The following is a 13,110-nucleotide window of genomic DNA, read 5'->3' as shown; positions in this document are numbered from 1 at the left end:
TTGTATCCTCAATCTTCATGGCAATTCAACAAGGTCTTTTGAAGGCTATTTCGAAAGGCATCGACAACTTGATCGTGGAGAGTGATAATCAGGAATTGATATCATATCTCTGTTCTATTGTATCTGAAATTAGATACCTAGCTAGTTACTTTGAGTTACGTATTTTTCAATTTATTCCAAGAGCTGCTAATGTTGTAGTACATGCTCTTGCAATAAAGGTTTTGTCTGTCGCGAGAAGGACATCATGGCCTATTTCCGATCCCTGTTTATCTGAGCATTTTCAGCTAGATCTCAGGAGTGTCTATTGCTTTTTTGAATAAATTAGTTCTTTAACAAAAGAAAATATGAATTGTATCCTCAATCTTCATGCTTTCAATTTCATTATAGGAATCAAATCCTATTCCTATAATGAAATGAGAATTAAAATCCACATTGAGGATTAATACAACAATCTAAATAAAATAAAATAGTTGAACAGCTTCTGCCTAACCTCCTTCAGCAATATAAACTTATAAAGTCCAGAATGGGTATAAAAAAAATTTGGAGGACCTCCTGGTTGATGCATCACCACTTTTACCATATTATCATAAAACATAAAGAGTAGCTAAATCTCACTCCCCAAAAAGAGAGAAATCAAACCCAAAAAGAAAGGGGAAAATGGTTCCACCAATTTCCTATAAAAGCTACATCTGATCTGTGCACCAAGAGGACTCCCCCAAGCCCCACAACCAAGTAACATATGTGAAAAACTCCTAAGCCATGTCACCACATAAATACAGAACCATCCCAGACCCTAAGAGCAAATTAGTAGAAAGACGCGTCACCAGACCAGAATCCATCTCCCCTGATCTGGATAACGAGTCATTGATGCCTTCAATCTTAGTTTGACAGGTTACATTTACAAATCAGTAAGATCACATACATAAATGGAAGGGCAGAAAATGCATCAACATAAACAAACATGGCTCTGCCGATTGCCGTCAATAAAAGATATGGAACACCTGCTCTAAACAAGAAACTAGGCTTCGGTGAAATCTACTGCCGCTGTTTCTTTGATGATGGCTCTGGTTGAGGATCAGCCTGCCAAAAGAAAATTACTCCACAGCTCAAACAAGTAAAATAAAACAAACCCTAACAAGACTTCCATACTAATCTAAAATCAAGCCAAAATTGGGAATTCTGATTTAGATTTCTTGAATAATTTCAACCCAAAAGCAAGGTGTAGATCCTAGAGAACACCCCCCTAAACCTAACCCAAATTTCAAAAAAGGACCCAGATTCGGATTATGCATCCAACCCAGTAGTCCAATTAAAGCATCTAAATCAAAAAGAACCTATAAGACCATATAATACAGCCAGCCCATATATTATTTAACTCTTCAAAAGCCACATGTAACACATATCAAGAATCTCTCTTCTGGACATCCAATAAAATTGGAACGATACAAGGAACACATATCAAGGATTTAAAGACCGCCTCCATACCCCTGAGGCCCTGACAGTTCCTGGCTGATGCCGATCTGGCGTGGTCTGGATCAAGCAAACCAGTTAGAAGAAACCGATATCACTAAAAGATTGACCAACTCATTGGATAACAGATTGGTTGAGTCCATGATTTAGTTTCCAATATTTGGTTGGTGATTCTTGGTTGCCCTGTTTAAAGCAGCAGCTTGGAAGGGCTGTTGGATTGGGCAAGGTTAGGAAAGTCAGGAAGGATGGGAAGGTTACGAAGAATCTAGCGAAGGGCATTCACTTGCATTTGAAGATGAAGAAATGCTTGCAGTTTGAAGTGTAGCATAGGGATTCAGCCACAAGAGATTAGTTTTCCTCAATCTAATCCCAACACAAGATTCAAGTATCATTGAACTCACAGTATGTATTTATTACTTATTGCCATCCTAATTCAAAGCAAACAACCATGACCTGGTTTACCCAAGATGACTGAACCATAGATGACCTGGATTTAAATCTGCATGAAATAGTCTGAACCTGAATTTTTTACTAGATTTCTTTGTCTGAGAGCAGATCCTCTATGGATCCAGTAACACACTAGGAACGTCCACAGATGTCCAGAAAACACCCATAACAGGAGACATTTTTTCTAAAAAATTGCAGCCCTGTTGGCTTAGATGTGAAGTGAAGTAAAATTAAAAATAAATAAATAAAATGGAAATTTTGTAATGATTACTTAAATTTTGCTTCACTTTTCAGTCAAAATGGTAATGAACATTTTTATCCAACTAAATGGGGTCGGCTACATGGATCCTTACTCTCCAATCAGCTCTATTCGAAATCATACAAGATACAAGGCCTCAGCTATGCCTGTCTTTCCTCACCACTTCAGTTATGGTTATTTTAGGCCTGCCCCTGGTTCTTTTAGTTCCTTCAATCTGAATCAAATCACTCCATCCCAAGGCCTCCGTTGAACATGGCCATGCTACCTCAAATGACTCTTTCATAGCTTATCATGCCAACTCAGCTCTAATATGGCCATTCCTTACTTTAACCTTCCTAGTTTTGCCACACATCCATCTCAACATCCTCATCTCCACTATACTTAGTTTATCTATATGACACTTCTTAACTACCCAACATTTCGCACCATACATCATAGTCGGTTGTATGGCAATTCTATAAAATTTTCCTTTAAGCTTTAAACACAGCACTCCAGAAGCACCTCTCCACTTCATCCATCCTATTTTAATCCTCTGGGCAACATCATCCTCTATATCGCCTTCTTTATTAACGATAGAGCTCAGATATCTAAAATAATAATTTTAAGGAATCTCCCTCTCATCAAAATTCACCACCTCCTTAACCGCCCTTGTGGCTAAAGTAAAACACCATATACGCCGTCTGTGTTCTACTTATCTTAAGACCTTTTGATTTCAAGGTTGATCTCCATAACTCCAACTCCGTGTTAATCCCTGCTTTTGTCTCATCCACCAACACAACATCATCAGCAAAAATCATACACCAAGCAACCTCATCTTGTATGTCTCTGGTTAAATCATCCATGATAAGCGCAAACAAACAAGAGCTTAAGGCTGATTCTTGATGTAGCCCAATTGGAATTGGGAACTCACTACCTTGAACCACCCCCCACAGATCTTACGCTAGTTGCCACAACATCATACATCTTCAATTATGTTCGCATATTTACACCCTTCTCTTCTCTATTATATGCCAGATTAACTCTCCTAGGACTCTATGTCGTAGGCTTTTTCTAGGTCAATACAGACCATATGGATATCCTTTTTGCCCTGCTATATCTTTCTATGAATTTCCTAAGTACGTAAATAGCTTCTATTGTGAATCTTCCTGGTATAAAGCCAAATTGGTTCTCTGAAATAGTAGTTTCCTTTCTCAAGTGGGTTTCAATAACCATCTCCCATAACTTCATCAAATGACTCATTAGTTTTATGCCTCTATAATTATTGCAGCTCTGAACCACTATTTTTGCAAATCAGGACCACTATTTTTCACTTCGTACCTTCTATGTGTTCTAGTCCCAATATGATGCCATATCACTCTACATCATAGTTGTGAATTGTGAGTTGTGAGTTATGACGGCATCTAGGCGACTCAAGGTGTCGGAGGGGGCTTGGATGCAAGGCGCCCGCCTAGGTGTCCAAGGCAACCAAGGCATCTCGCCTTCACCTAGGCGACGCCTTGTCAACTATGTGCTATGTTTTCGTTGAGTAAACTGATTTTGTTTAAAAAGAAAAGTCAATTAATTTTTCCGAACATTGTGTCACTCCGGTTCTCACCACAGACAAGGGCAGCCCTAGAGCATGAAAGACAAAGTAAACTGAGCCTAGAAGTCACTTGCCTGCTTTGCATTAACTCTAATTCCAGCCCAACACCCCATTTGAAAGTTTGTTTTAGAATTCCTTCTTCTTTTCATTTTATTTCACTTTACCATTAAAAATTTTATTTGACTTCACTTCACTTCTACTAAACAGAGCCTTAATAATACCAAGGGGGAGAGAATGGGAGTGTTCTCCACAAGTTTCCATGGGTAAAGAATCTGTAGGTTGGGGTCCCTTCGTCTGGACCATATCCCAGGTAGGATATTATCAGTCAAAAGGGGTCAGACAAATAAATTAAAACTACCCCCACCAAAGAAATTCATATTATATAGTAGTTACTAATATTTTTTATAAAGATCAAATGACCGAGGAAGAAAGAAAACTGCAGGATAATAATATTTCACTCCAACCTAAACAATATGTTTGGAAGAAGGTTCTAGGAAATTGAAAAGAAGAGAGTCGAATTGAGAAGTTTTTAAGGCCCGTCTAACAAAATCAGATGAATTGGCATAGGAGTTGAGAATTAACCATCAGAGCCCTTATCCCTCCTTTCACCTTCTATGTTGGTCAAGTCTCTCATATGAATCATGGGATTAGCAGTTTTTTAAGCTGAAGTGAATTTCTAGGTTTGCGGCATTCAGATGAGGAATCAAGTCAGAATGGGTTGAGTTGTACTGAAGTGAACTTATTGTCTTTAGGAGCATTTGGTGGAGAATATTTGATAATCCAGAAGGCACAAACACAGAACCAACATAACCCATTTATTACCTAGCTAAATCCAAGAGAAGTAAACAGGAGGTGGGTTTGCCTGGGTCATTTGTATAATGCCTGGTTGGGCTAAATCTAACACAAAGCAACCGGAAGTTAATCCACTATTCTTCAGGTTAGGACAGGTGAACCCAAATAAGGAAAGAACTAAACAATAAAGGGATAATGAAAGAGATAACGACCGTTTTTTCCACTCGTTTGTGTCTCCCCCCCCCCCCCTCCAGTTAGAATATGTAGGATGCTTGATAATAGTTGAATAGCAAGAGTTTACAGCTGAACCGAACCAAGAAAGGAAGAAGAGAGATGAGAGAATCGTGAGAGTTAGGGAGAGATGTCTCCTAACTCCTATTTACTTCCCTAACAATTCTTAGGAATTACATAGGACTCCCTAAGGAGGTAAAAGATAAGAAAGAGAATAAAAGTGTAAAGTTACAACTATGACTTAAAATAGAAACAGAGACAATTATACCCTTAACACATAAACTCTAACACCTCCTCCCTGAAAGAACTAAACAATTAAAGGGATACTGAAAGAGATAACAACCGTCTTTTCCACTAGTTTGTGTCTCCCACCACCCCCCTCCCCCTCTCTTTTCAAGATTGAGATGATCATGATCGGCATCCTTATCAAGCCCTCTACAGCTTCGTTCTGAAGGACCACTAATGCAGAGATTGAAGCCAGTCATCTCTTTCAATACCCGGTGACCTTCAACCTCTTTCTCCACTACAAATCTCCACCCATCTTCAATCAGATGGGGACTTGCATTCCTCTTCCAACGATGAGATAGTCAGTGAATCTGGACGATATCTGGGAATGGTTCTGCTCAAATCGGTTATTTGGATGTGGTAGTAGTCAAGCTTAGTAGCAGAACTAGCCAGTTAAATCTTCGATCTCTCTCTGCTAAATATGTTGACGCATCTTCGATGACAAGACAGTCAGCGAAGCTTGTGTGGGAACTGGTGATTCTCAACTTGGTAGTCAAACAATGTCAAGGTAAGACTCCTAGTCAATTTTTCCTATTTTGGTTCTAGGATGTTATTAGAGTAAGGGTCTGATTTCCAAAGCTTTAGCATTTCTTTTTCTTCATATTATGCTACTTCTGTTTCCTCTCTTAAAAGTTTCAACAGAGCTATTGATAAAAAAGCTAGCAAGGAGATCAATGAAAGGGCTTTCAGTCCCAAAAGAGTGAAACTTGTTATCATAGTTGTCATGGTGACTTGGCGACCCAAGGCGTTGGTTATTACTTTTTGTCAGATTCCCACCTGGCATTACTTTTTCCAATCATGTAACAAGGTCCAATAATAGAACCAGAAGTTGGCAGTTCAGTCAAAGATTTGCCACCTCTTCTATGCCTACATAGCCCCTGTTGTTCCAAAGTCAGCCGATCCAGTCAAAACTTGGCAAACTTTACTTGGGATTGGACCAGGATTGCAATGGCTGATCCAGTCCCCAAATCCAAACCTTAATGATGTAGGACAAAGCATGAAGAAAAAGAGGCCAAAACACTGTTCACGTGAACAGTGTCACAGCCCCTATATTGCCCTAGTGTGAATGCTAGAAGATCATGTGGGGCCCAAGACCAGCTCGTGTGAAGACTTTTTTAGAAGGGTCAATTTTGTCTGCGTGGGGATTTAGGAGTTTAGTTTCTATTTTCAGAATTATTCTTTTAGATATTTTGTGGTTGTCTATTAAGCAACCTTAGCTCAGTTTAGTTTCCAATTTCAGATTTAGAAAGTAGGTTTAGCTTTTATGTAGAAGTTTCTATTTTCAGTTTGTTTCCTTTTTCTTGCAAGTTTCTAATTTTCTCTTACTTGTAAGGCAAGCATAGCTGCCCACAAATATGTAATGCCCTTAGAGGCCCCCACCCACAGTTTTAATGAAGTTGAATATTGCTTTGAGCAACTTTCCTGTCCAAGTGTGTGACATGAAGGGCTGTTGAGAGCCTGGCTGGTGCGAGCCGAATCTCCTTATCCCTTTCCCCTTCTTCTCCTATCTTCTCTTCTTAACCCCACTAGATTCCCTTAACCTGCTGCTTCCCTGAGATTGCTGAATGTGCTGTGAAGACCTCTGGAAGATCAGAATCAAGTCCCAATCAAGATCAGATCTGTTGTTGCTGCATCAATTCGAAGGGAGACTTTGAATGCCCTGCGGCTCTGCTGTTCTATGGTTTTTAATGTAGTCCTAGATTGGTAGGAGACCAACTAAGAGCTAGACAACCAGGATCTGTTATGAACAGGTGAATCGGCTAGGTCAAAATAGGGTTTTTAGTGAAATTAGGGCTAGGGTTTGATTAGGATGTATGGATTATGTCAAGTTGAGGTAGAGCCTATCAGTGAAGGTCCTAAGATGTTTTGATGGAGGGAAGTATGCTGATTTGAATTAACAGCAATTTAGGGTTAGGGTTTCGGGTTTTTGAAAAGTGTAAAATAGGGGAATCTAGGGTTTAGGATGAGGGGATGGGTCTAGAGTTTGGATAGAGTGCTATAGGGTGTATGGGTGACATTCGGTCCGAATATGTACAGCTTCTGATGGTGGAATTGAGCTGTGTAGGTTTTAGGGTTTCTGGGGTCTAATTTGAGATGGAGGGAGTTAGGGTTTTAATGGTGGGAATGGGCAGCAGTGTGGATCGAGTGGGTGTTATGGGCAGGGGGTGTTATGGCTGCTTGGTGAAGTTCTGATGGTGGGTTAGATCTGGACAAGAATATGGTTGCTGGGAAATTGAAAATAAAAATGGGGGAAAGCTAGGGTTAGGGGCTGTAGAGGATTAAAAGTAGAATTGGGGCATGGGGAATGTCTGACTTACTTGTAATGGCAGAAAGTTAATGGCAGCAGCTTGTAGTTGCAGTAGCTTGAATAAAAATTAGATCTTGGACTCAAACTTGAAAGAAAACTTGTAGAAGAACCACCCAGACTTCACACCGCAAAGTGTCAATTGGATCAGAAACCAATCCCACCAGCTTTGAACACACACAAAGCAAACCTTCACAGTGGAAGAAGAGAAGCAGCAGCAGCAGCTTGCCAAGAGAAAACAGAATTTTATTGGAGGTAAGTCCCTCTCCATGAATTTTCATTGTTTAAATAATGGCCTAAAGGCCTTACACCTAGAAAGCCTAGGAAAAGCAATGACTCCCCTCCCCCTAGCCGAGCTCTATTACAAGTAATAATAAGTCATGTGACTCATTAAATAATCACATGACAACTTAAACAAAAAAAAAATTTAGTCTAAAAGAATATTCCAAAATCACTTAAATTGGACCAGTGGTGGTTCAACCGGCTTAATTTAAAACATAAAATAAAAACCATGGAAAAGAAACTAAGTATGGGAGTCTACTACACAGGTATCCCTACTACTCTAACTACTTGGACAGCAGCTTCTTGGTCTTCTTCTTCTTGCGGATGAGTGCTTCAGCTCTGCATCAGCTTTGCTGCAGATTTCAGGCTAGGAAATCTCCCCAACAGCCACTGAAATCAATTGAGATTTGGAGGCTGAATCACACCAACAAAGGCTACATTCGATCCCTGATTTGAATCCCAGATTCTCTCTAGTTTGCAAGTTCTCTCCTAACCTTCTATTTTGAGATCTTCTTCATATCATAAGTTAGCCATTGGAATAGGCTGAAATTTTCAGTAAAAATTCTCCTCACTGCCTACTCCATTCGATCAGCTTTGTAGCCCATTCCCACTGCTGGTTTGCCTAGTATTTGTTACCCTCTATTTTAGTGTTTACCTTCTAATTCTGATTTGCTTCCCTTATTGATGATCTGCTACAACTAGTATCGATCTAACTGTAGAGTGGTTCTTAATTGAACCCCTTCTACATTACTCAAACACTTGCAAAATTGTTTCTTTTCGCCTGTGCAGGGGGTGTTGGAGGCCAGATGTCAAGTATCAGTATCAGGCAGTGTATCGGAAATCTGGTTTTAAGAGATGTCTTGGAAACATATCAGAGAGATGCTACAAGACACTACATACACTTTGATACGCAAGGATATGCTTATGCTTCATGCAAAACTAGAGTTTTTAAGCATTATACAACATAAATAAGCAATAAATAATGATACGCAATCAATTTCAGGTTATCTCTGTCTTCACGGCATCTATATGATTCAAATCTTCGTTGGCAAGTGCAATATCAAACCTATTAATAAGTAATAAGAAGCAATAAAGCAAGAAGATACGAAGAAAAATCTGTGATTCAAATCATCATTGACAAGTGCACATTTTCACTTGTTTAATCACTCCTACATTGTTTTGAGTGTAGACGGGGATCCACATAGGTTTTGGCCAAAAAATCAGAGTAGGAAGAACTTTTCTTTCAAAAGCTGGGATTTTTGGGTTTTGACAGCCTGTGTATCGAGTGTATCGGTCCGTATAGGTATCATATCAGTTCAATACATTTCTATACATAAACATTTTTGTGCATCGGTTCTGTATCATATCGACATGGTCAATCTCAATAGGTATCGAACCATATCAGTCGTATCACATCAAGGATTGACACCATTGTTGGAGGGAGAATAGAGAGAAGCCAACCTCAAATATCAAAGAGCGCAGTTTAAAATCACAAAAAGATGTCAGGATAGAGTGCTTACAACATTTGATAGCTGCTCACGGATATAGGCCATTGATCTCAACATGGCACCAAGCGTATCTCTAGACACTTGAAATTTCACCTCTGTTTCTCCGGAAGTTGTCTCAGTATCTTGGAGCTGAAAGAGAAGGAAAATAAAATTTCAAGAAATCAATGGCTAAAATGTTCATGAGATTATGCAGATACATTTTCTAATAATCGATAGTAAAAATAGAAGACCCTACCTTTTCTCAGTCAATTGGGGAAAATTTTATGAACTAAAATGCAAAAAGAAAGAGAAAAAACAATACAATAATAAAAGATTAGATTAAAGACTAGAACAATGGTGGATATATGGGTGTGACAGTGCAGAATCTAACATAGCAAACCTGCAGACGATTGTGGATTTGATGATATCTAAATAATGTGAAGAAAATGATAACTTCTGTTCCATGCAATATCTAAAGAATAAAAAAGAGAAAAGAAGAAAGAGAAGACAAGAGAAGAGAGGTGGCTGTAACCTTGGGAGTCACAACCTTATGTTGAGAGTTGAGACTGCCCACTTCATTCAATATATATAGAACTAACCAATACAATGACTAAGTAGGAATTAACCCACAAAATAAATAAAATGGACAAAACAGCCCTTGGGGGAAATCATGACTTGCGCCTAGCACTAGCCACGAAAAGGACAAAACAGCCGCTGGGGGAAATTGGGACTTGTGCCTAGCGCTAGCCACAATTTCCCTCCCCCTTATTCGATTACTTCTAACACAATAATAGGCTCCATATTGGATAAATAATACTATGATATTTGCTACATGCACATTGTTCACGAGAAAAAAATATCAACTTCATGATGCATTCAAGATGCTAAGTGTGTGTTTGATACAGCTTATCCTTCGAGTTTCAGCTTTGGACAAGTGCTTTGTAGATGATTATCAACGATGGAGCCGTATTTCACTTTGGATGAGCAAAGTGAGATGGATATAGAACTCCTTATCAGCCAACAGATCAACAAGTCCATGGTATTCAATTCAGTGTAAGGATCTATTGTGAAGATCATCATACAAAAGAGGAGTCTTGGTAACAGGGGTCAATTGTAAACTCCATGTAAGGCTTAGCTGTAACCTTTTAGGACACATACAAAGAAGCCTGCTTGTAGGTACAGGTGTCCTAGAGAAAGAAATATTCTTCATTGCTTCAGTGCATGCAAAAGAAATTCTAAAAATCGAGAAGCTCTAGATTACCATTCCTGAAAATGATGAAGTGATTCTCTCTAAACCAACCTCCCAAACGCATTTTTGGGCGAGGATCACTCATTCACACCAAAGAATTGAACTTCACTGAGACTCACTCCAAAGAATCGCCCGAAACCATGGCCTTGTATAATAGCTTTTTGGGTTTTGGTTGCCTATTAGGAAGTCCAAGTTACATAAAGTTGAGTTTTCTCTGCTGTTTAATCATAAGGCTCTTGCTTTGCTGCTCATCAAGCATAGCTGTTGGTACCATATTTTCTTGGCATGTCATTATTAGGTATAGTATGATACGAGTTTAAACCTCCTAGGTTCAAAACATCTTGTTTTGAGCCGAAATCAACTGAAGAGGCTGTATAAGTCTGGGAGACCAAAAATAGGTGAAGTTTGGTTGAAATTTTGATTTATACTGGAGTCAACATGGAAAAACTAAATAAACCAGATTTTTAGTCCGGTCATGTTGAGCAGAAACCCTATTAAGAATAGTTGATGAACTATAATTACGTGGGTTAAAAGCCATATTGTCTACCACATGAAGCCAAAATTTCACAAATGTTGGAGCATCCAATGACTCGATAGAATTATTACCAACACAGGTATTCAGCAACTAGAACCAGAGTATCCAACCCATCAACTGATAAATTTGATAAAGTTAGACAGCTTTCATCCTTGTCAAACTAACACCTTTCGATTGGCGCATAAAAATCGGCGGAATTTTGTTAGGGTGTGACCTGACTGGCTAGAACAACTAATTTATGAAAAAGGGCTTGATTTCTTAACGAATCATGTCAGTATAATTTGTGTCTGCTAGCAAATATTTCTGGGTCAATCACTTTGTGGGATTAGGGTTTATTAGAGTCCCCACATAAAAGGTTAACAATGGTACCAACTGCCAAGGCATATTAATGCCTAAAGCACAAGGGAATGCCTTCTGACAGAAGTGAGAGGCAATTTTCAAAAAACTATACAAAAACAACAACAAACTCAGCCTTATCCCAACTTAATAGGGTCGGCTACATGGATCCAAACAAAACAGAGTTCTAACCAAAAAGATGGGGAAAAAGGTGGGAAATGAAAGATGTTAAATAAATAGAAAAAGAAAAATGAACGATGAAAGATATTAATAGAAAAGAGGCGGCACAGCCCAGCACGTCAGGAGATTCTCAGCTAAATAGAGTCTGTGATATGGATCCTTGCCCTCCAATAGGCTCTGTCCGAGGTCATACTTGGTACAAGACCTAGACTATGCATGTCCTTCCTCACCACTTCTCCTATGGTCATTTTAGGCCTGCCCCTAGCTCTTTTTGCTCCTTCAATCAGAATCATATCACTCCTCCTTACTGAGGCGTCCCTAGGTCTCCGTTGAATATAACCATACCACCTTAAACAACTCTCTCGGAGTTTGTCATTGATCGGGGCAACTCCCAAGTCCGATCTTATATGTTTATTCCGTTCTTTATCCTTCCTTGTTTTTTCACACATCCATCTTAACATCCTCATCTTCGCTACACAAAGCTTATCAATATGAAACTTCTTAACTGCCCAACATCCTGCCCCATACATCACGGCCGGTCGAACAACAGTCCTATAGAACTTTCCTTTAAGCTTTAAAGGAATACTTCGGTCACACAGCACTCCGGACGCGCCTCTCCACTTCATCCATCCCAATTTAATTCTCTGTGAAACATCATCCTCTATGTCACCTTCTTTATTTATGATTGACCCCACATATCTAAAATAGTCACTTTACAGTCTCTATCTTTCCTCAATTTGCACCATGTTAGTATCCATCATAGTGTGACTAAAATTACACATCATATACTCCGTGACTCCGTCTTCGTTCTACTAATCTTAAAGCCTCTTTTTTCCAAGGTTGACCTCCAAAGCTCTAACTTAGAATTAATCCCTTCTTTTGTCTCATCTACCAAAACGATATCATTGGCGAAGAGCATACACCATGGGACCTCGTCTTGAATGCGCTTGGTTATATCATCCATGATACGCGCAAAAAGGTAAGAACATAAGGCTGAACCCTTGTGTAAATCCCTTCTTTTGTCTCATCCACCAAAACGATATCATTGGGGAAGAGCATACACCTTGGGACCTCGTCTTGAATGCTCTTGGTTATGTCATCCATGATAAGCGCAAAAAGGAAAGGACATAAGGCTGAACCCTTATGTAAACCAATCGTAATTGCGAATTCCTTACCCTGACCTCCCATAGATCTCACACTAGAAAATTATTTGACACCTTACGAGGTGCCGATGAGAAAATCCTTTTTTTTTTATATTGTGGATTAGACTAAGGTATATATGCTATGGGACAAAGGTATCCCATGATGCCAATGTGGGATGTCACACCAATAGGTGATAGTTTGGTATACAGGTAGCCCATTTGAGAGAGAGAGAGAGAGAGAGAGGTCCACTAGTCAAAATGTGAGAAGGCATGGAAAGGAATCCCTATACTGGCATCATAGTTTTTTTATTGTTATAATAGTCAAAATGTGAGAGGGTGTGGAAAGGAATTCCTACAATGCCATCATGTTTTTTTTTTCTTTCTTATAAACAATCAAAAGGAAAGTTCCCTTCTTGCCGCCTTATTAAGGAAACAGGTGTATGTGTTGATAGCCTTATTTAGGGATTAGATCTGTAGTGACCTAAGTTTCCTTCAGAAGAGGCAAATTAGTGAAGGTGGCTTCCCCCT

The 13,110-nt window shown here is 39.2% G+C and overlaps 1 protein-coding gene across 1 annotated transcript in view; it reads right to left on the bottom strand.

Moving 5' to 3' along the window:
* Positions 1-559: 559 nt before the first annotated feature.
* The window catches only part of LOC122671101 (protein FAR1-RELATED SEQUENCE 3-like), a 32,274-nt gene continuing 19,723 nt past the window's right edge, over positions 560-13,110 (bottom strand). Inside the window, exons 5-6 of the mRNA XM_043868201.1 lie at positions 9,174-9,290; positions 560-1,080 (exon numbers count right to left, since the gene is read on the bottom strand). Coding sequence (XP_043724136.1) covers positions 1,036-1,080; positions 9,174-9,290 — 162 coding nt within the window. The 3' untranslated portion in view covers positions 560-1,035. The remainder of the gene's footprint in view (positions 1,081-9,173; positions 9,291-13,110) is intronic.

The sequence above is a fragment of the Telopea speciosissima genome, chromosome 8 (assembly GCF_018873765.1).
Source record: "Telopea speciosissima isolate NSW1024214 ecotype Mountain lineage chromosome 8, Tspe_v1, whole genome shotgun sequence".
Lineage (NCBI taxonomy): Eukaryota > Viridiplantae > Streptophyta > Magnoliopsida > Proteales > Proteaceae > Telopea > Telopea speciosissima.
The sequence above is the reverse complement of the archived record's forward strand: the minus strand, read 5'-3'. Positions and strand labels throughout refer to the sequence as shown.